This window comes from Lampetra planeri, chromosome 16, assembly GCF_965212315.1.
Source record: "Lampetra planeri chromosome 16, kcLamPlan1.2.h2, whole genome shotgun sequence".
Taxonomy (NCBI): domain Eukaryota; kingdom Metazoa; phylum Chordata; class Hyperoartia; order Petromyzontiformes; family Petromyzontidae; genus Lampetra; species Lampetra planeri.
Window position 1 is genome coordinate 7,781,273 of NC_136122.1, and position 20,043 is coordinate 7,801,315.

Sequence of the window (20,043 nt, forward strand, 5' to 3'; positions counted from 1 at the left end):
TACTTCACGAGCCTTTTGCCCGTCCAAGGACGGGGGTGCATTGCAGTAAATCTGAAACTTGCAAGCGAAAAGCAGACCTCGACGTGATATTCATTGCATCCATTCGTGTGCAATTTGTCAGGGCGCGGTGACACAGACCTATGTCATTTAAAGGTTATAATCCCTTGTTCATCATGACGTCCTTTTTACTTTGATGTCTCAATAGCGTTACGGAGATCACGTGACGTGAGGGTTCTGCCTTTGTAGTGAGGGTTGTGAGTTGACGCCGAGGAGGGGGGAGGAGGCGCCTCGCCCCCCCCCCATGTGGAGTGATGTCATCCGCTAATTATTATTAATGAGGGCGGGGGGTCCATGTGGAGGATGTCAGCTGTTCATGATTATTAATGAGGGGGGCTGTTCCATGTGGAGTGACGTCACTTGCTCATGATTATGAATGAGGGGTGGGGGGGGGGTGTACATTTGGAGGACGTCACCTGCTCATGAATATTAATGAGGGGGGCTGGTCGATGTGGAGTGACGTCACGAGCGTTAAGGATATTCCTGGGTGATTATAATAGGTATAGCAGACTACATAGACAGGCATCAGTCAATCAACACACTGTGCTAGAACATTCACGTTTTTACTTTTGTTAAACTAAATATATGCACACATATAGGGTAATTATATCATTGCACACTATATATAAAAAAACTGGATAAAATTTTCTCCAGTTATGTTCTACAAAGCGGGCCTTGAATGCAGCGCAGGCAATTGTAAAATTGCTGCGACATTTACAGATTGTTCACGGCTGATAACGGAAAGTACCTCAGGTCTGCAAACTTGTTTAACTCGGCTTTTGCCAAACAATGTTCTGTGCAATCTCAACGACCTTTAGAGTGTTACGAAACCAACTAACACAAGGGCCGATGTACTTCCACGCAATTTTATTGCGGACAGGTTTCTTTTCTGCCCGATATCATTTGCCTGTGCGTGAGTTGTTAGACAGGAACCTTTCGCAATATATCGATGGTAAGCACACAGCTCGAAACGGAACGGCGCTTTGTCTTGTTTGCATTGAGCAACGCAACCTGCCAGTGCAGAAGTGAAATCTGCCGGCTCGTGTGGGAGGAGTCTTGACGTGGGATGATTTGTAGCAACAGCCCAAAAAAAAAACACGCCTCCCTCTAAGTAACATCAGCACGCACACACAGAGAAGAAGAAGCGGTAAGTTCGAGACACAGAACCCACAGGCGAGACGCACTCGTCAGCGTTCGTGTGCACGAGGCAAGCGCGGACACACGATGTGACTTTAATGTTCGAGCTCGCTCGCAAGACGGGAGTGTGTCGGGAGTACATCGCTAACCCGTTTGCGTTTGTCGGACGAGGAGAGGGCGAAGTGGGACTGTTGAGTGAATTTGTCAGATTTTCCCACGTCGAAAGGAGCAAAGTGAGCAATTATTTGTTGTACGCATCTGTGCGAGCGTTTCGTGGACGGTATTGGACCGCGTGTTGAATTTAAAGACGCGTGCTTTTGTTCATTTTGTTTGTCGACGCAAAGCTGTTGAGTCAAAGTCCGTATTTTAATCGGGTACGTTTGATTCCCCTCCTGTGTTGCACGTTCATCAAAAAGCTCACACTGCCTTCCAAGTGGGCTTACAAGCATGCGAGTGTGAGAAGACCCCGACTGCTCTGATCAAGAAACAAGACATGCGTATTCGGACTTTATTGAGAATATCTTCACCTGCACGGCCATTATATGCTGTAAGTGATTGTCCGCAATTGTATTTTTACTCACCAGCTTCAGGCATATTTGTCATCGTAGTTAAACGAATTTGCTTTAAACAATGGGAAAAAAATTCAAAGGGCCATGCTACCAGAATTTTCTGCTGGAGATGTAGTGAGTTGAGAGATGGATGCAAGGTGTATGTATGTTTAACTTCTTTTGCACCGTACGTAGCCAACCGTGTTTATCGGAGATACGTGGAAGATAAAGGTACGAGAGGGGATTTGATCTTTGGCTAATGAGTTTATTCGGATTTTATTTTATTTTTCAACAACCTGTTACCCTTTTAGCGACTTAGGTCCCTCAGCTTTTGCTTTGTTTTCTTGGTTATATCCTCAAACCACCACTGCTGCAAGACTCTACATTATATCTATTTTAAAATCTCCAAATCGTTCATCTCTGATTTATTTTTCCCTTAACGTGCCGTGGCTCATTCGTCAAGCTTCTCTCATGAACAAAACATTGCAAGCACGGTTGTGTTACTTGTGTAACAAATGAGCCTTGTAAATATACTCATGTTAATATGTACTCTACTAAGAGTGGAAAATGTAGCAAAGACATAAAAATGTACGATGTTAAATGAAAAAAAAAACTAATATGTTACTTGACATGTGCTTGGCTTGATGGAAGTCGCAAAATGCGCTTTTCAAAAGTGTCAAGATTTTGATGTATCACTGGCTGATGTATATTTAAAGAATTAGATGGCGTTGTGGCCAAACCAGTTGTTGCATACCTTCTTTGGCAAAAAACGTTGTCCAAGCAAAAAAAAACTATTGCGCACTGATTCTAGTATCAGTGCTATAGCGCATTGATTCTATCGTTTTTTTGTATCAGTGTGTGCTGCCTTTAGTTGTTTGACAATCGCTTGTGCTTCGTCAGTAACTATGTTGTGAATATATATATCCTAACCCCGTTTTTAATTCAACTTCAAAACAGAGTTGGACTGAGTCACCATTCATCCAGCCAAATACTCTAAACGCGTGATGTTGATGCTCAATGTGGAGGGGAAAAACCGGAGGACCGGAGAACAATCCACGCCACCAACGGGAGGGAGACATGCAAACTCCAAATATAGACACGTCAATTCTAGATTTGAAGCTTTCGTGACTGCAAGGATTCATATTCTTAGGTTTTTTCGGTAAAGTCACGTAGGTAAGACATCAAAATTAATAAAAATAAAATAAAACACAAAAATCACGACGTTTTATTTTATTATTATTAATTTTGATGTTTTACCTACGTGACTTTACCGAAAAAACCTAAGAATATAGACACGTCAAGTTTGAGATTGAACCTACGACCTCCCGCATACCGGGAAAAGGAGATAATATCTCGGCCAGCACCACGATTGGGTTACTGTGCAAAGACCTGGTTTGCCCAATGGCCCACTCTAACCCTGCCTATGCACTTAATTCAGGTCATATCTTGGCGTCCTGTGCAGTGATTTGTGGGATGCTTTTCCTTTAAAGGCTAACGGTGGGGTCATCGGACATGGGTGCCCATTTATCAGCTTGAGCGCTGTATTGTCATTTGAAATTCGAGATTTCTCAAAGCTCTCCAAATGTGCAGTGTTGATCGATTGCAATGAACGTTGACGCTTGTTGAGATGTCTGCTAATGTCTGTCTTGCGTGTGAGCCTGAAAAGTAATACGGTACTTGTGATATTGACATTTTTAGATGCTGATGCTTCTGCTTTGCACGCATGTCATAAAGGTAAGAATCAATGAAAGGATATTGCTCCAATTACATCTGAACATTTATGAGATACAAATTGTTAACAAAACCCCACATGTTTTATGCAACTACATATAATGATACTTGTTTTGTTTCAGGGAAATGTTGATAAGAGAAATTTAAATTGTAATAAAATGATCGATGTCAAGGCAAGACAATATATTGATGAATTTGTAAGTATATGAATTCAGATCAAGCATATATTATATAAATATACATTGTTACATAAAAGCGTATATATATAAAATATAACATGAATGAAATACCAGATTAACATAGTGAACACATTCGCGAAAATCTACGTGTTAAACTGATAGTGAACACATTCAGTGGAATAATGAAATATGTTGAATTCCATGCCAATTTTATGTTAACCATGTAAGCAAATACATTAAATAGCAGAGACTTTGAAATTCATTGCAATGTCTATATAAATAAAAATGTATATGGCCTTGTACATGTTATGCCAATGTGCTTTTAATGTCAATAATAATCATGAAACGTTGTGAAAACTGGATCGTTGTATTATTTCAGAGCAAAGGCCACGATAAAAGACGTCCTATAAATTATCTTCAAGTAAATTATACATTCTCAAATGAGGTAAGCAACCACTACCGCATTTAAATTCGACATTCACATATACTGTATGTTTGTTTGCTGAAATTGCCTTATTTGACTTTTGCAAATATTTTAATCGATTCTTTTTTTTACATTTATAGGAGAAAGACTGTAAGAGCATCATCAATATTTGTTTGATAAGAATATATTTTCACGAATACAAAACAAATGTTGGAGAAGGGTCATGTCCTCATGAAATCACATCTTACATTTCTGAAGCGTTAAATGATGGCTGTAACAACACGTTCAAATTGGTAAGTTTGAAGCATCATTTTAAATGAAAACAACTTCATCGTGGATTCAATGTAAAAAAAAATCATCAGGAGCTGATATTAAATTATCTGAGCTGTACCAGCATGTCCAAAAAATTAAAACTATTTGTTTTTTTACCAAACACCTTCCCATTTAATTTGTAAATTCGAGCCCAGTTTACCACGTGACTTTAGTACATGTTTGTGAGTAATTATGCATATATCAACACAATGTATGCAACATGTGGATGTATAAGAACAATTATTTTATATTAAATAATTGTACATTTCAATCAACTTTCCATGTTTAAATAGTTTATTATTGGTGTAAAGATTTAATTTTGGAGCTTTCGTGACTGCAGGAATTATTCTTTGGTTCTTTCGGCAAAGTCGGTTAAGTCACGTCTAAAGATAGAGTTGTGGCACTGTGATTCGAGCGCTGTTCTACGCACCCTGTGACTTGAGTTACATTCTGCGCTGTGAGTCCATGTGTAATAATCTTTCTTGAGACGGCTTCGGAATCAGTCCTTTTATTTCCACTCCACAATACACTTTGCTCACTCACTCTCCGTTGCTGGCAGACAACGGAGAGAGGACAGACCACGCACTAAGTCCCCACCGCGCACGTGGCACCCCGAGCCCCCGTCCGCGCGTGACCCTGCTCTTGTCAGTTTCAGTCTGCTCCCGATCGTTCCGCTCCACTCGCTCTTAATACCTTCGTCACGTGGTCCCCCCAGCCAATCGTTCATGGACAGCTTCGACCATTCTCGATGGTTCCCTGCCAATCCCGGGACCACGCCCCTCATCCGGCTCCCCATTAGCTGGGGCCCCGAATGGCTAGGCCAATCACTCCTGATGACCTGTCGTGATCACGCCTGGGCCATGGTCCCTATCTCAACCCTTATTGGCTACAAGCAGGACCGGCAAGCCAATCCCCACGTGAACCTCTATGGCTGTTATTACACATGGGCCCAGAACACATCTCTGACTCGCCGATATTACTCCGAGGTGGCATAACTTTAGTAGTTCCAACGTTATTATGTGGCCAAGAACATCGAATTATGTGATGACAATTTTAAATGAGTGGGTTATCAAATGAATCACTCTCATTAGCCATGCAAATTCAACAATACTGCAAAAGTTGTGCTACCTTAGGTGGTACCAGTTTTCTGCTCTGACCCATTGGACACATAGATAACACCATTGGTTATATCTGAACTGGTCTTGGACCTCCCCCACCTTCACCAACTCATGCTGACCAGCGTAGTGAAATATGGTATGGGGAAGCCATCATAGGGCATAGATTGGCAAAGGGCTGTACTTTCTAAGATTTTTTTTTTAGTTCTGCAGCTAAGGTTAGCTACCTGAATTTGTAATGTATAAGGAATCTATTTAGATACATTAATGGTATTGGTAGTAATGTTGGTTTTATGTAATCAATTATGAAATGTTGAATTTAATACGTGTCAACGCTGTAGCCGGGCTTGCAGGAAATGAACAGCAGGTACTTGACTAACGTTGAAGAAAATCTGGACAAATTCATGGTCCACTTTAACTCAACAATAGAGAGAGTTGAAGAATTCTTGAAGAGATGTCCAGACAACCTTAAAAAGAATGAAGCTGTTTGCACAAATGTTATGCGAGTAACTACCGGTAAGCGGATATTACTTTTGTCGGCACAAATGTAAAATGTACACTTGTTCCAATTGCACTGGTGATTGTTAATTAGAGAATCGTACACAGTAATTATAGGTGAGTAATTTATTTACGAGGCAATTACAAGCTAATGACAAAATTCAGCACTGATCTATCACGTACACACAAACACTTAAACCAGATCATGTGCCTATGGCATCAAACATCATGCACGTTCTAAAGCTGGAAAAATTTAAATTAAAACTATACAATGCATTCACTGGTCCTTTATTTTCAACATCACCCATTTGTGAATTTGCCACCACATCACTGCAGTTTGCAGCACTCCATGTACTAAGCATTGATTATTATATGGTCGCTCGAAGAAGAATTTTGATCACCATGATGCCATCCCACCCCAACCCCTAACTTCCACAATTACCCAACACGACCTAAAAAACGCATCCAGAGGAAGGGACGGGGGGGGGCTTAACATAAAGAGGTGGGGCCTAGTGAGTAAGGGGCAGGGCATACCCATGAAGAGGGCGGGCTAAATATTAAAAGGGCGGGGCATAAATATGAAGAAGGTGGGGCCTAAAGAATTAAAGGTGCCAGAGCCCAAAGAGTCAAAAGTCGTGGCCTCGTCAGGATGGGGTGATGCCTGGGGAGTAAAGGGAGAGGCTTTAAAGTGGCATGAGGTAGGGAGTTTCGCAAGGTTGAACTTCCCCGTTGCGTTAAGGTCAAAGTGTAGAATGAAACACGTGCAAGCAAGCAGACAGCATGACTTAAACTCCGCAAATGCAACCACAGGCCACCCAGTTACGGAATAGTTATATTTATATGTGCTCCATTAATTTCCCCAAAGAGTAAATAATTGGATTTAAATTCCAGTACTTTCCGCCATCTTTTGAGATTCGTGGACGCCAACATATTTCCTGTACTATAATTATTAACAATTTATACTTAACAAAGGCTCTTTCTAATGTCTGTGTTCATTCTTTGTGTATATGCTTATTTACTTTTTACGGCCCGTCTAGTCCTGTGCTTGTAAATACACGAGTACATACAAGGGCTCTATCTTATAAATAAAGGTCATAACGTACAATTGCGTGGAGTGGTGGAGCAGGGAGGTTCGTACATTGTGCTACGAACCTGTCGACCTGAGTTTGATTCCGTCCACCCTCTCCCCTTCACCAACCCGCACTGACCAGCGTGGTCAAGTATTATCAAACAACTCTCCATGACCGATGTGGGGGGGGGGGGGGGCATGGGTAAACCTTCATCCGGTAGTGAATGAATGAAAAAAAAACGTGTCTAGATAATTTCCCCACATCAACGGTGACGTTTTGCTTTTTTCAGATGGCGATCCTCATACGGAAACGTATACGAAAACATACGCAGTGGCATTGACAACGTCAGGTGTTGAAAAAAAAAAGACCACAACACAAGTTGATTGCAATGGGTGTTTCACTGGCGAGTGTAATGTTGACGGAAAGAGGCGGGGGCTAATGAATAAGGGGGCGGGGCATAACAAAGGAAAGGGCGGGGCTAACATTAAGGGGCGGGGCGTAACGATTATGGAGGTGGGGGCCTACAAAAATAGAATGCTTAGAGCCAAAATAGCCAAAAGTTGTGGCCTCATCAGGGTGGGTTTGAGGCCTGGGGGGTACAGGGGACAGGCTTTAAAGTGGCGTGAGGCAGGGCGTACAGAGAGGTTGAACTTCCCCGTTGAGTTTAGGTCAAAGCATAGAATCAAACACGTGCTGCTAAGCAAGCAGGCAGCGGTGGCTTTAGCTCCGCAAATGCGGCCACAGGCCTTCGAGTTACTGTTATAACCATTTTCTAAAAGTTTTCCATCAATTGTCGCCGAGAGTATTTTGTTGGGTTTCATCAAAGTAAATTCCAGTGTCTTGCTCCGATTTCATGACATTTGTGGACATAAACTAATTTATTGTACCATAATGAACCGCTTATTTACACAAAGGTTCTATCTAAACTGTTTATATTAATTATGTGTGCGTATGCTTTAGCACTGGCCAATCCAGTCCTGTCCTGTGCTCGTAAATACACGATTACACACAAGAGCTCTATCCTATAAATTAAAGGCATACAATATAATTGCGGGGAGTGATGGGGACGATCGTGCATTGTGCTGCGTCGAACCTTGCCACCTGATTAGCACGTTGTTGGCTTTCGTGACCTATATCCATAATAGAGGTTTTTGGGTTAGATCGCGTAAATATATAAATGTGTCGTTAAAACCCGCCACCACCCGACACAGCCAACTAGTAAGAGTTGTCGCGTAAACAGAACGTGGCCAATTCGTCACTAGTACACCACACCGGTTATGTGTTGGAGAGCCAAGCCACAACATTTACAAACTGAGTACCACGTATTCTTGGTTCTTTCGGTAAAGTCACGTAGAAGGGAAATAATAAAATAATATAAATAAAAAACAATAAAAATCCACAGCAAGAAATTTTTTTTGCTGTGGATGTCACACCTGATGACGATTGCTTGTGTTGCAGTCGAAACGTCGTGAGAATTTTTTTGTTTTATATTTATATTATTTTATTATTTCCCTTCTACGTGACTTTACCGAAAGAACCAAGAATATGAATCCCTGCAGTCACGAAAGCTTTAAATCAAAATTTGAGTACGACGTGTCGCCAGTAATTACAACTAGCTTCATCATGAAGTTAGTCGTACTCAGATTGTAAATGTTGTGGCTTGGCTCTCCAACACACCGGTGTGCTGTACTAGTGACGAATTGGCCGCGTTCTGTTTACGTGACAACCCTTACTAGTTGGCTGTGTCGGGTGGTGGCGGGTTTTAACGACACATTTATATATTTACGTGATCTAACCCAAAAACCTCTATTATGTTTGCCACCTGAGTTCGATTCCCTCTACCCCTCCTCATCACCAACCCGCACGGACCAGCGTGGTCAAGTATCGTCAAACCACTCTCATGACCGATGTGGCATGGGTCAACCTTCATCCAGCAATGAATACAAAAAGAAGAGGTCGAAATAATTTCCCACGTTAACAATCCACTCTTTTTTTCGTTTTGTTTTTGCAGGTGGCGGTCCTCACACGGAAACACAAACAGGGACATTGACAACGTCAGATGATATTAAAGCATACAAAAGCATCTTGATTGCAACGAATACATCATTTTCGATCGTAATACTTATACTATTGATCATATTGATAATAGTCTCATATCTTCTGTATCGTGCAAGGTAATAGCGGCACGAACGCAACTACATTTGTTTGCAGCTGTGTTTGATTCATATTGCCACCGGTAACATTGCAGCGATCTCCATGGCAGCATTGCCATCAATAATTAAAATCCTCCACCATCACGATGTGTTTACTGCTGTGTGCAGTGGCACACACTTCACGTGGCCTCAGGGTGCACATGGCCTGGCACAAGCGTCGTGGTGACGTCACCGCCACTTAGTGGCGAATGACGGTTGTTGCAGTGGCACATGCCAGTAATATAACACTTTTGAGGTTGGGTAGGTGGATCACTCAAACGTGTGTGTGACTATCACCTGTTCGACAATAAGGTGGGGCAGCATATGGGTTGGACAGCAAGTGGGTTGCTGGGCAATCTTCCACTTTCTATTTGTAGTTATCATCTTGTATATTCGTGAGTTTTTTTTGTAAATCTTTCAGACAGTTTCACGATTTAGCAACACGGGATCCTCATGTTAACGAGCTGCGAATTTATTCTAATGGTGATATCGACATCGGGTCGTATGATAAGGAATCCATGAGGAAATATCACAGCAATTTAACTTTTAAGTGTCACAGAAAGCCTGCAAGGGAAGATTTTTTGTCACAGGACTTATGTGAAATTCTCTATTATTTACGCAATTAGGCCAGGGGGGAGGGGGGGGGGGTGAAGGTGCACTTTCCCCACACATTCTGCAATGAGATCGGTGCATGACAGTCACATTTCACCAAATGAAGTGCAAAGCAAAATTCTTAACTTCGTTATTTTTTTTTCGTGCAGTCATCAGTGACCAGGCGGAGACAATCGAATCCTTACGCTAGAGAGCCACGTTCAACCACATTGACTTCTGAGCCACACGACTAACAATGTTAAAGTGATTTAAAGCTTTCGTGACTGCAGGGATTCATATTCTTGGTTCTTTGGGTAAAGTCACGTAGAAGGGAAATAATAAAATAATATTGATATAAAACAATGAAAATTCTCACGACGTTTCGACTGCAGCACAAGCAATCATCATCAGGTGTGAAATCCACAGAAATAAACATTTAAAAAAGTGAAAATTTGAAAAAAGTGAAAGCACTTTTTTCAAATTTCCGGTCTCTCTCTCGTGTCGGATCGTGGACTCTGCCTACTCCACCGACCGGAGAGAGAAGCAGCTCTACGGCTACCACCGGCTTCTCCCCAGACTCCCTATTCGATCCCTCTCTCTACCCACTGGTTCCCTCTTCACCCTGCTTACGTTACCCGTTCCCACGGTGACCCCGCTCACGTCATGGGTACTCCCTTAAGTACCCTAGGAGACGTGACGTCATCGCACTGAACGGCACACCTGACGTCACGTCCCCATTTTACTCCTCTACACATGTATCCAGGTGGCGCTATGGCAAGAACATTTAATCGCAGACCGTTGCGGGTAGAATGCCACATTGGGGCCTAATTGAGCGTATCAGGACTCTAGGATTGGTACAAGTATCAGTGTGTAGGAAGACAGCATCGTTTGCACTCCGGATGGACTGGCAGTGTCCATGTGAATGTGGATTTTCCACCAGTGGTACAGGGCTGCACAGCGGTGATATGCACTGCCTCATTGTTTGCTTAAACGGTGAGACACTTTGAGCTGACCTGAAAACAGATGTAAACACTCGATTAAATGGCCAGCCAGGTAATTACGTAATGACCCACATTGTGTGTCGAACGATACGCCAACAAAAATTTTAACTGCGTTGTGTCTGGAATGGCAGGCGCAAGAAAAGGACTTCAGGGGAACAGCAATCTCGGCATAAAGCATTGGAAATTGAGACTGGTGAAAGGCCCAGCACATGTGATCAAACTCTTCAATCTGTTGAATTGCCGGAAGTAACTTCAAAGCATAAAAGACGCGGACAACAAGACCACAGATGTGGGCTCTGATGAAAATCATCAATTGGAGGCTCCTGTACAGTCTCCTGCCTCCTTGTAGGGCGGAACACCTGGGATGCGGTGTGGTTGCACTGCCTAGAAAGTCCACAGGTGAAACTGCTCGACGAAGGTGTACATGTTCACTGAACACCGCAAAGTATGGAAACCAAAATAAACCCACCCCCTGCGACTTTGAAGGCAATCATCGGCAGCAAGCGTCTGCCTTGACATGCATTGAGGCCCACGTGTGTGGAGAAGAGGGACGTGACACGAACGGCTGGCAGTGCCACACGTCCACGAAGCTGCCCGAACGTGTCATCCAATGGCATCAGCGAGAAGATACCTGCCTTCGATATGAAAGCCTTCTGACAAAAAAAAAACTCTCAAAAAACACCCCTGAGAGAGAGATAGAGAGATAGAGAGAGCGTGCAACGAACGACAAAGACTGCGACGGTGGTCCGGGGTGAATGGTGACCGGCTGCAAAGGAAGGCGGTGATGGAGCAAGACCGGGATCTGAATGGACGTCATTCGTCGGGACACTGGACGGGATGGAAGCTGGCTCAGTTGACAGGTGCAGCGATGGGGACAGGGAGAGCATGGCAAGGAGAGATGAGCGAAGGAAACGGTCACGCCTCGACAGCTCAAGGCACCAAATAACGAGTGGAAGATGAATGACAACGTGAAATATGGGTTCAGCTTGGTTTTGCACAACTATCAACTCAAAACATCAGTTGACTTCAATTGTTTTTTTCACAAATCACATTCTGGATAACTGAGCGGAACGTGCAACTTTTTAACAACTCTGCAACTTTGTGTCCAAGATGACAACGATATGATCAGATAGAAAGAAAAAAAACATCCAGCCATTCAGGTTTACTTAAACCTTGACACTGAAAATAAAGAAATTCTTACTCAATAGCACTCTGCCTGAATACCACGTACAAATACCTCTTAAATATGTATATTTTTGTACTTTTTTACTCGGTCAATCTGACTATTAATAATGACTTGTTTCAGTTTTAAATCCGTTTGTGAATGACAGCAAATGCAATTACTCTCTATCTCATTAATGTCACTCCAATGTAAGTTTCTCCTACATATAACAAAAACAACCTAACACATGAGTCTGTAACACTGGCGTCATGATGGGGCAGGGTTGTTGGTGAGTGTGTTGAGTTGTTTTGCTATGTGTGCTTGTGCATCACTCTTAAAGTGATACACATGTGTTTCGTCCATAAAACACTCCCTTAGAGGCAACTGACGTCACATATTCTTCGCATTGTAACGCTTTATTAAAAAGCAACGGACGTTGTATCCAACATAGCCCACACAATAGAGCGCATGTCTGCGTGCACAACGTTCATGGACAACGATTGTATCTATAATTGATCAGATCCAAACCACGTATCGAATACACTCCTTCATATTGCGTCCACGTGTGCACGACGTGTAAGCTCAGCTCACTGACCTATACAACTCTTTTTCGGAAGCGACCTGGCCACAAATGCGAACTCAATGAAGTGGCTTATCACGTGGACATGTATTGCAGCCAAATAAATGCGGAGGGAAAACCCGGAGGTACCCGGAGAAGAATCCAAGCCACTACGAGGAGGGAGAGAGACATGCAGACTCCAAATATACAGCAGCAGGCGTCAGGGTCGGAATCGAACCCACGACCTCCTGTGTACCAGGCGAGGTAGTTAACATATCCTAGCCACCGTGATGATGATGAGAGAGAGAGACGCAAACTCCAAATATACAGCAGGCATCAGGGTCGGAATCGAACCCACGACCTCCTGTATACCAGACGAGGTAGTTAAAATCCAGCCACCATGGCACCCTCTGTTGATGTAGTACATTATATTTGAACGCGTGTGTCTTCCCCACTATATGCCATAACAATTGGTGAACCAAGTGATTAAATGACAAGTAATTGAGGCAACTGCTATTACGAGAAAACTTACATCGATCAACTCCCTTTCCACGGCGGTCACAGCTCTATAACAAACAAAAAACATCTGGCAAAGATATTCAAATAAATGTTTTAAAAACTGCCTGACATGTAAAATGTATGTGTTTTAATAAATAGTTAAGCTTGGAATTATTAATTATTAATGAATTATAATTTCAACCAAACTGTTCAGAAAGAGAAAATAGGTATTTGATGTGTCATGCGGCAAATGGAAATTGTTGCTAAAATGTGAGATTCACACTGTACAATGAGTGACTATAATTCTATTAAATTGTAATTATTGAAGCGTCTTACACCACCAATTCTTCGTGGCACATTCAAGTCCAACATTTATCGATGATCACAATGTAAAATAAATGTTCAATTGTTTGTAAACGTTTACTATGTGAATGATTAACAGTGAATTCTTTAAACAATTATTTATCACCATCATCATCATTAGCCAATATCTTTCCACTGCTGGATGAAGAACTCCCCAACACTCTCACCATGCCTCATAGCCCATCTAATCCCTGCACAAAAAAAACTGATTTCATCGCTCCACGCGGCTTCCATTCTGCCAGTCTTGTCTATTAGGCATCATCTCTCGGAGCAGAATAAGAATCGTTATTCATCCTGGACGAATCCGGTGAGCTTGTCAGATCTTTTTCACGGATGTCCAGTCGAGGAACGGGGTCAGCATGTTACAACAATAAACAAGAAAAAAACACGATTGGAGCGCAAAGTATAGTAAAGGTAAACAAATCACTTAAAACATATATACAAATGAAGCTAAACAATTTTGTTTCATTTTACCAGCAACGTGTCCTAACCAAGCCCACCTATTTTCCTTAACAGGTGCATGTGACGAAGCATATTTATCTCTCCATGCATGGTTGTGTATTGTTCAGCCTTTTGTTCCACTTTCATTGTCATTGTTCTTGCTTCTAATCCATGAGCAAAAATAATGCACTGATTGTAAACCATTCCCCTTTGTAAAAAATGTTTACTTATTTAAAATATATACCAATTATCCGTGGGCTTTGGACACATTGTTTGAATGGGAGACATGTTGATAGATTTATCGAAGTTATTTCATTAACAGCTCAGACACCTCGAGACGCAGCCCTGTGCCAGAAAATGTGTCTATTGTCAAAATGTTTTTGTTCGTTTGTGTGAGATTTTTTCTTTTAAATCAGTTTATGGAAAAAGAACCCAAAATGCCAAGAGGGTAGCAATAAGCAGAACTGTCGAAGCAGTTGAATTATACATCTACAGTGACATTGTGGATGTCACTGTGTGGTGCCGGCCCTGGAGGGCCGTGGCGTGCGATGTCCCTACAACGCGGACACCCCGTAGGTGGGTGTAGTACCAGCCCTAGCGAGGCTTGGTGAGCGCTGGGATAGCGAGGGCACCACGCATAGCGTGCAGTGCGGGCTCCCACAAGGGGGAGCGGGAGAGTGTCAGCCCAGGGGCAGGGTTGCCCAGGGCCATGGCACTCTGGTTGACCCTGCAGACACGTGATCTCGAGGGTCCACAGAGAGGCCCCCAGGTGGGGGGCTAGGGGTGATCACGTGTCCAGGGAGAGCTCTTGAGAGGGATCGATTTTATCGATTTTAAGCTTTCATGACTGCAGGAATCCATACTCTTCGGGGGCGGAGCCGGCCCCGACCCGGGAGGATATAAGGTGGGTCCCTTGGAGGGACCGGGGTCGCTTCGTTCTACAAGCTGAAGCTCCATGTCCTACGTCTGAAGACGCGAGTGAGAGTCCGGTCCATCGTAGCCATAACTCCTGTATGGTTGTGTTGTTAGCTGGGTGGTCACCACCCTCGGCTGTATCTGGTAAAGGGGCAGTTATCCCTTTTGTATATACGTGTTGTGAAATAAATGTTGTTGCCTCTCAAGAACATGGTCTGTGACTCAGTTGGACTCACTACACATCCATGCAATAAACTTTTTTGAATGCATGCAAATATTTTTGAAGAAAAAACAATTAAGAGTGTTGATAAACGAGTGAATTGGCCAATAAAGATTTCACTGAAACTAAGCGATAATACGTTGCCGGGAAATTCCGTACCAAAGTACAACGTACTTTGCATTATTGCACTCTGGGGCATACATTTGCGCGGCAAGCACAACCAATAAAACCAAGACCTTTGGCATTTTTACGAGTTGGTGATGCATGACAACACTTTTCACTTGGACAAGTAAAACGTATTATTTATTGCTACACAGGTTATAAATTTAAAATATAGCTTAATATATGGGTTTACTCCATACGTATCACGATTATGTTCACTGCTAAGTTGATGTCCATCCCTTTGTTCTCAAAGTCAGGTCTCGAAAGTTTGCCAAATGCTTTGCAATATTTATTGAGCAATATTTTTTTTTCCAGCTGTGATTGTTATCCTTTCTTCATGTTTTCCCCACACTAGTCGGCTAAGCTGCATGCACTTCTCCATTGATAAAATCCCCAAAAAGTAAACGCGTTGTCAAGCCTGGAAGACATTTGGAGCCTATAACAGCACTCGGCATCACTCATGTCACCGTTTTCTTTCAACGAAGTAAGCCAGGCTCTTAACTTCTTCTCATAATGGGGCCTCGCCTCCATAGGCCCGAGCCTACTTTCTTCTAGCTATAGCCACTGATTTAACTCGGCTAACCCTAGACACTACCTGCTGTCTTCGAACACAAGTCACAGAGTTAAGCTCAGCTAACCCGAGACACGAGCCAAAGTCTTATAACACAAGTCACGGAGTTAGCACTAGCCAATGTCTTTTAATCTGATTTTAAGCTTTCATGACTGCAGGAATCCATACTCTTCGGTTATTTCGGTAAAGTCACGTAGGTAGAAAAATAATAGATCACGACGTTTCAATCGTAACACAAGCAATCGTCATCAGGTGGACAACCACAGCAAGTAAAAGCTGCTGAAGTAGGCGAAAGATCTGCCGTGGCACGAGGTTATATAGACCTCGGCAGTAGGGGGGAGAGAGAAGGGGGGAGGGAGAGAGAAGGGGGCGGGGAGAGAAGGGGGCGGGGAGAGAAGGGGGCGGAGAGAGAAGGGGGCGGGGAGAGAGAAGGGGGCGGGGAGAGAGAAGGAGGGGGGGGCATAAAATGGACCCCGCGGCAGCACCCAGGTCACTGGAGTAGAGATCGGAGAGAGATGAACAGAGAGAGAGAAAGACACACAGAGTGTCGGAAATAACAGCTGACATAGGCAGGTAGGATGTATACATCACAGTCAGTTAAGACTTTACCTGGTTAATAACGTCCTTCCAATGATTGCTCAGTTTGTACCCATCTTCTCGGTTGAAGTTGTGTCTGTGTTTATATATCTGGATGGCTTCATGAACAAATCTCTGATAATAGCTGGTGGGTTTGCAGAGTACCTTCGTCTTAGAAAAGTCAATTTCGTGTGAGCCCACTGCGTTAAAACAATGATCAGCAACGGCAGAAGTATTGGTCCTACCGTGTTTCAGATCTGACTTGTGTTCGCGAACCCGGTCCGAGACATGTCGTTTAGTTTCCCCAATGTAACTGCTGCCGCAGCCAGAACTCAGTTTGTAGACACCCGGGTATTGCATATCAGGAATCACATCCTTTACAGATGGGTTTAAATCACCGACTTTGTATAATATTTTTGGTAACGCCTACTATGTATGGCAAAGTGATGGTATTTGTTGAATCCTCAGATGGTTGTCTCCCCATGGCTGGGGAGACAGCTTTGCGGATTGTACGGTCAGAATATCCGTTCATCCTGAGAGCTTGGTGTATGTGCTCCAGCTCACTGGCTAGGTGATGCTCATGGTGTAGACAGAGTGTCCCAATGAGCCATCAGGTCTCTTCTCGATAAAAACATTCAGGAATAGTAGCTTGCCATCCTTTTCCACTTCCATGGTGAATTTGATAGATGAGTGTATGGAATTGATGTGGTTGAGATATCGGTTCAGTGCTGGCAGGCCATGTGGCCAGATGACGAACGTGTCATCTACGTATCTCTTCCACAAGGACGTAGGGTGGATGTTTGGATGGCATCTGTCTCAAATTTCTCCATGAAAGCATTCGCTACCACTGGCGATAAGAGAGAACCCATTGGGGTACCCTCATTTTGTTGAACCGGAATTGATAGCTTGAAAGCATTTAGCGCGGGGCCCTTGAAAGTGCGGGGCCTGTAGCATTATGTAGCTACTTTTGCTACGAGGATCATCCGGCACTGCTATCGCCCCGTGTTCAGAAACAACCTGTCTCCTCGTCCAGGGGTTGGCGGCCTGCGTCTCCGAAGCCGCATGTGACGCCTCTTTGGCTTTCAAACCCCTGGCGGCTACTTGCGGATCTGTTGCTGCCACCAAGTGGGCAGCCGTTTGTTGAAAAACAACCCTAATCTTAAACACTATTTAACGCAAAGATCTTCTTGGTTCTTTCGGTAAAGTCACGTAGAAGGGAAATGATAAAATAATACAAATAAAACATAATAAAATAATTCTCACGACGTTTCGGCCACAACGCAAGCAGCCATCCTCAGGTGAAGAACAGGTCTGTCGGGAAGACAGCGACAGACCTGTTCTTCACCTGAGGACCTGAGGACGGCTGCTTGCGTTGTGGCCGAAACGTCGTGAGAATTATTTTACTATGTTTTATTTTTATTATGTTATTATTTCCCTTCTACGTGACTTTACCGAAAGAACCAAGAAAATGAATCCCTGCAGTCACGGAAGCTTTAAATCGAAATTTAACGCAAAGATAATTTGAATTTTTTTATAAAATGAAAAGTCACTATGGAATTGTCTTGGTGACACCAAAATGTACAAGGGTCAAATTGTATTCATAAAGAACATCTAAAGGGGGGACAACGACAAAATGGCCGCAGTTTATTCCATCACCTATTTTGTTGATTTCAGTCGGAATTTGTTTCTTTGTCATCTGTCGTAGAACCTGCCATGTTTGTGCACGTGTACAAGTAGCTCTGCGTGTGATGCAAAGCTCTTGGGCTATTTTGGTCGAAAAAAAAAATGTCTCCTTCGTAAAAGGTTGTCAACCCCTTGTCTCTAGTCCAATGTAAGCATGTGGGGGGGAGGTTGGGGGTATTGCGGAGACGCAAGACACCCGCAGCGTCTGCACCCATAACTAGCTCGCATTCTATCCAAGGAGCACACGTGGTGTGTATTGCAAAGCGGCAAATCTAAACAATGTCTTCAATGCATAGGCTGAGTATGGACAACTTTATTAATTTTTTTCAAAAGCAATGCACTTTAGTTTTCCTGTGAAGGGTACAGAATAGATTTATCATGAACGTTTACACAAGATTCATGAAATCTACACCAGCTGCACATTTTAGTTTCGTGGTGTAATCAAAATTTTGTAAAAATGTATAAACATAAACAACCCATCTACACTATGGGAACCTCATTTGCCAGTAAAAATATGATAATTGGTTTTTTACCCTTCTATCTGGCGTCATCTGGTCCAACCCATGTGAGACTAGGCTCTAAGGAAAGCTGTCTCGGGTGTGGACCAATCAACTTCAAGGACAGTGCACATTATCAGAGTTATGTTTTTTGTTTGCATTATGACTGCAGATATTGTGGTCTAGGCAAACATGACTCCTTGTAAAAAGGTGTCAGTTTTGTTGCCAGATAGAAGGGTAAAAAACCAATTATCATAAACAACCCAGTTGTTACGGAATAATAATAATACAAGTCTTGAACACATTGCTCACACTTAGTGCACATACAGTATATGGATTCATTTACTGAGAGATCAGGAGTTTAATCGCTTCGTTTAATGACACGATTAATGGGGCGAATAATTACACAGTATACAAAAGTAATATCAGCTACAAGATATTTGTAACAGACGTGTTCACCGCATACGTTGATGGGCGGCATTCTTAATAACTGGCAGGTGTCTAATCTTCCACAGCAAGCTGTTATCTCTCCACTACGTCGACAAAAATGATTTAGATCTTACATTTTGATTTCATAAGAAACACGTAATAGCAAAAAATTAAGACACACCATACAGTACAGTCAATATGTACACGTGCTGCGTAGAAAAGGTGATCATTAGCGGGAGACGTTTTCATCTCCTTCATAAGTGAAATCATAAATTGCAATTTGTATGTTACAGATGTACAATTGCGCGTGGTGGGAAACTGTCCACTTCCACACGCACCGCTAAACGTCAGGAGAACGTTTGCTTCCCTGGAGTTTTTTTTTTAAGAGGAGTTGTAGGTTCTTGGGTTTTATGATGATGATGATGATGATAATGAATAAATCTGGTTGTCGGATACGAACGAAATAAATCATATCATTCTTCGGAAAAGACACAGGGTGAAGGACATGGCAAGCAGCTGTTGAAGAGAGAGACACACACACAAAAACACTGTGTTATTGATGATTTTTGTGTATAATATGAAACCTAAGGAGTGCCTGGGGGAGACATGTGATGCAAAGCAATGTGATATATAAACAGCATCATAATCCTGATATCAACATTGGCATTAAGCGAACATTTTAGCAACAGAAAATCATACGTTAACAATTTGACAAGTTAGGGAGTATACTTTTTTATCGACATATAACTAATTTTCCAGTAAGCGACACTGCAAGTTATATTTGTTGTACATTTGACATTTTAAAATAATAATATAAAATTGCTCTACATTAGTTATATATTGGGTACAAACCATATATGTGACCTAAAGTTTGATTTTAATAAGTTTACTAAATGTGTGCCATCGAGCAATGTGTTCATTTCGTAATGAACGGAAACCTGTATAAACATTTAAGCAACAATAAATAATACGTTAACAATGTAAAACAATTAAGGAGTATACTTTTTACGTACATATAACTCAATTTCCAGGAAGCTACACTTCAAGTTATATTTGTTGTATATTTGACATTTTACATTAAAAATATGTAAAAATGGCACTACATTTGTTAT

The 20,043-nt window shown here is 42.5% G+C and overlaps 2 protein-coding genes across 12 annotated transcripts in view; one reads left to right on the forward strand and one right to left on the reverse strand.

The window, feature by feature from the left end:
* Window positions 1-970: 970 nt before the first annotated feature.
* Window positions 971-13,491, forward strand: LOC144722984 (uncharacterized). Of its 3 annotated transcripts, none has more exons than XM_078601455.1 (10): window positions 971-1,204; window positions 1,611-1,741; window positions 3,441-3,476; window positions 3,596-3,670; window positions 4,032-4,097; window positions 4,217-4,369; window positions 5,845-6,019; window positions 7,361-7,420; window positions 9,083-9,245; window positions 10,987-13,491. In XM_078601455.1, the coding sequence occupies exons 2-10, from the start codon at window positions 1,688-1,690 to the stop codon at window positions 11,153-11,155; spliced, it is 951 nt and encodes a 316-aa protein (XP_078457581.1). In that variant the 5' UTR covers window positions 971-1,204; window positions 1,611-1,687; the 3' UTR covers window positions 11,156-13,491. The 3 variants fall into 3 exon arrangements, 2 of the variants coding, with proteins under 2 accessions (XP_078457581.1, XP_078457580.1); XM_078601454.1 differs by lacking the exon at window positions 971-1,204 and adding an exon at window positions 1,211-1,427; XR_013586119.1 differs by lacking the exons at window positions 971-1,204; window positions 7,361-7,420 and adding an exon at window positions 1,211-1,427.
* Window positions 13,492-18,302: 4,811 nt separating this feature from the next.
* The window catches only part of TSPAN18 (tetraspanin 18), a 46,547-nt gene continuing 44,806 nt past the window's right edge, over window positions 18,303-20,043 (reverse strand). For all 9 annotated transcript variants that reach the window (XM_078601474.1, XM_078601469.1, XM_078601471.1 and 6 more), the window contains one exon: window positions 18,303-19,447. In XM_078601474.1, the coding sequence (XP_078457600.1) occupies window positions 19,400-19,447 (48 nt within the window). In that variant the 3' untranslated portion in view covers window positions 18,303-19,399. The remainder of the gene's footprint in view (window positions 19,448-20,043) is intronic.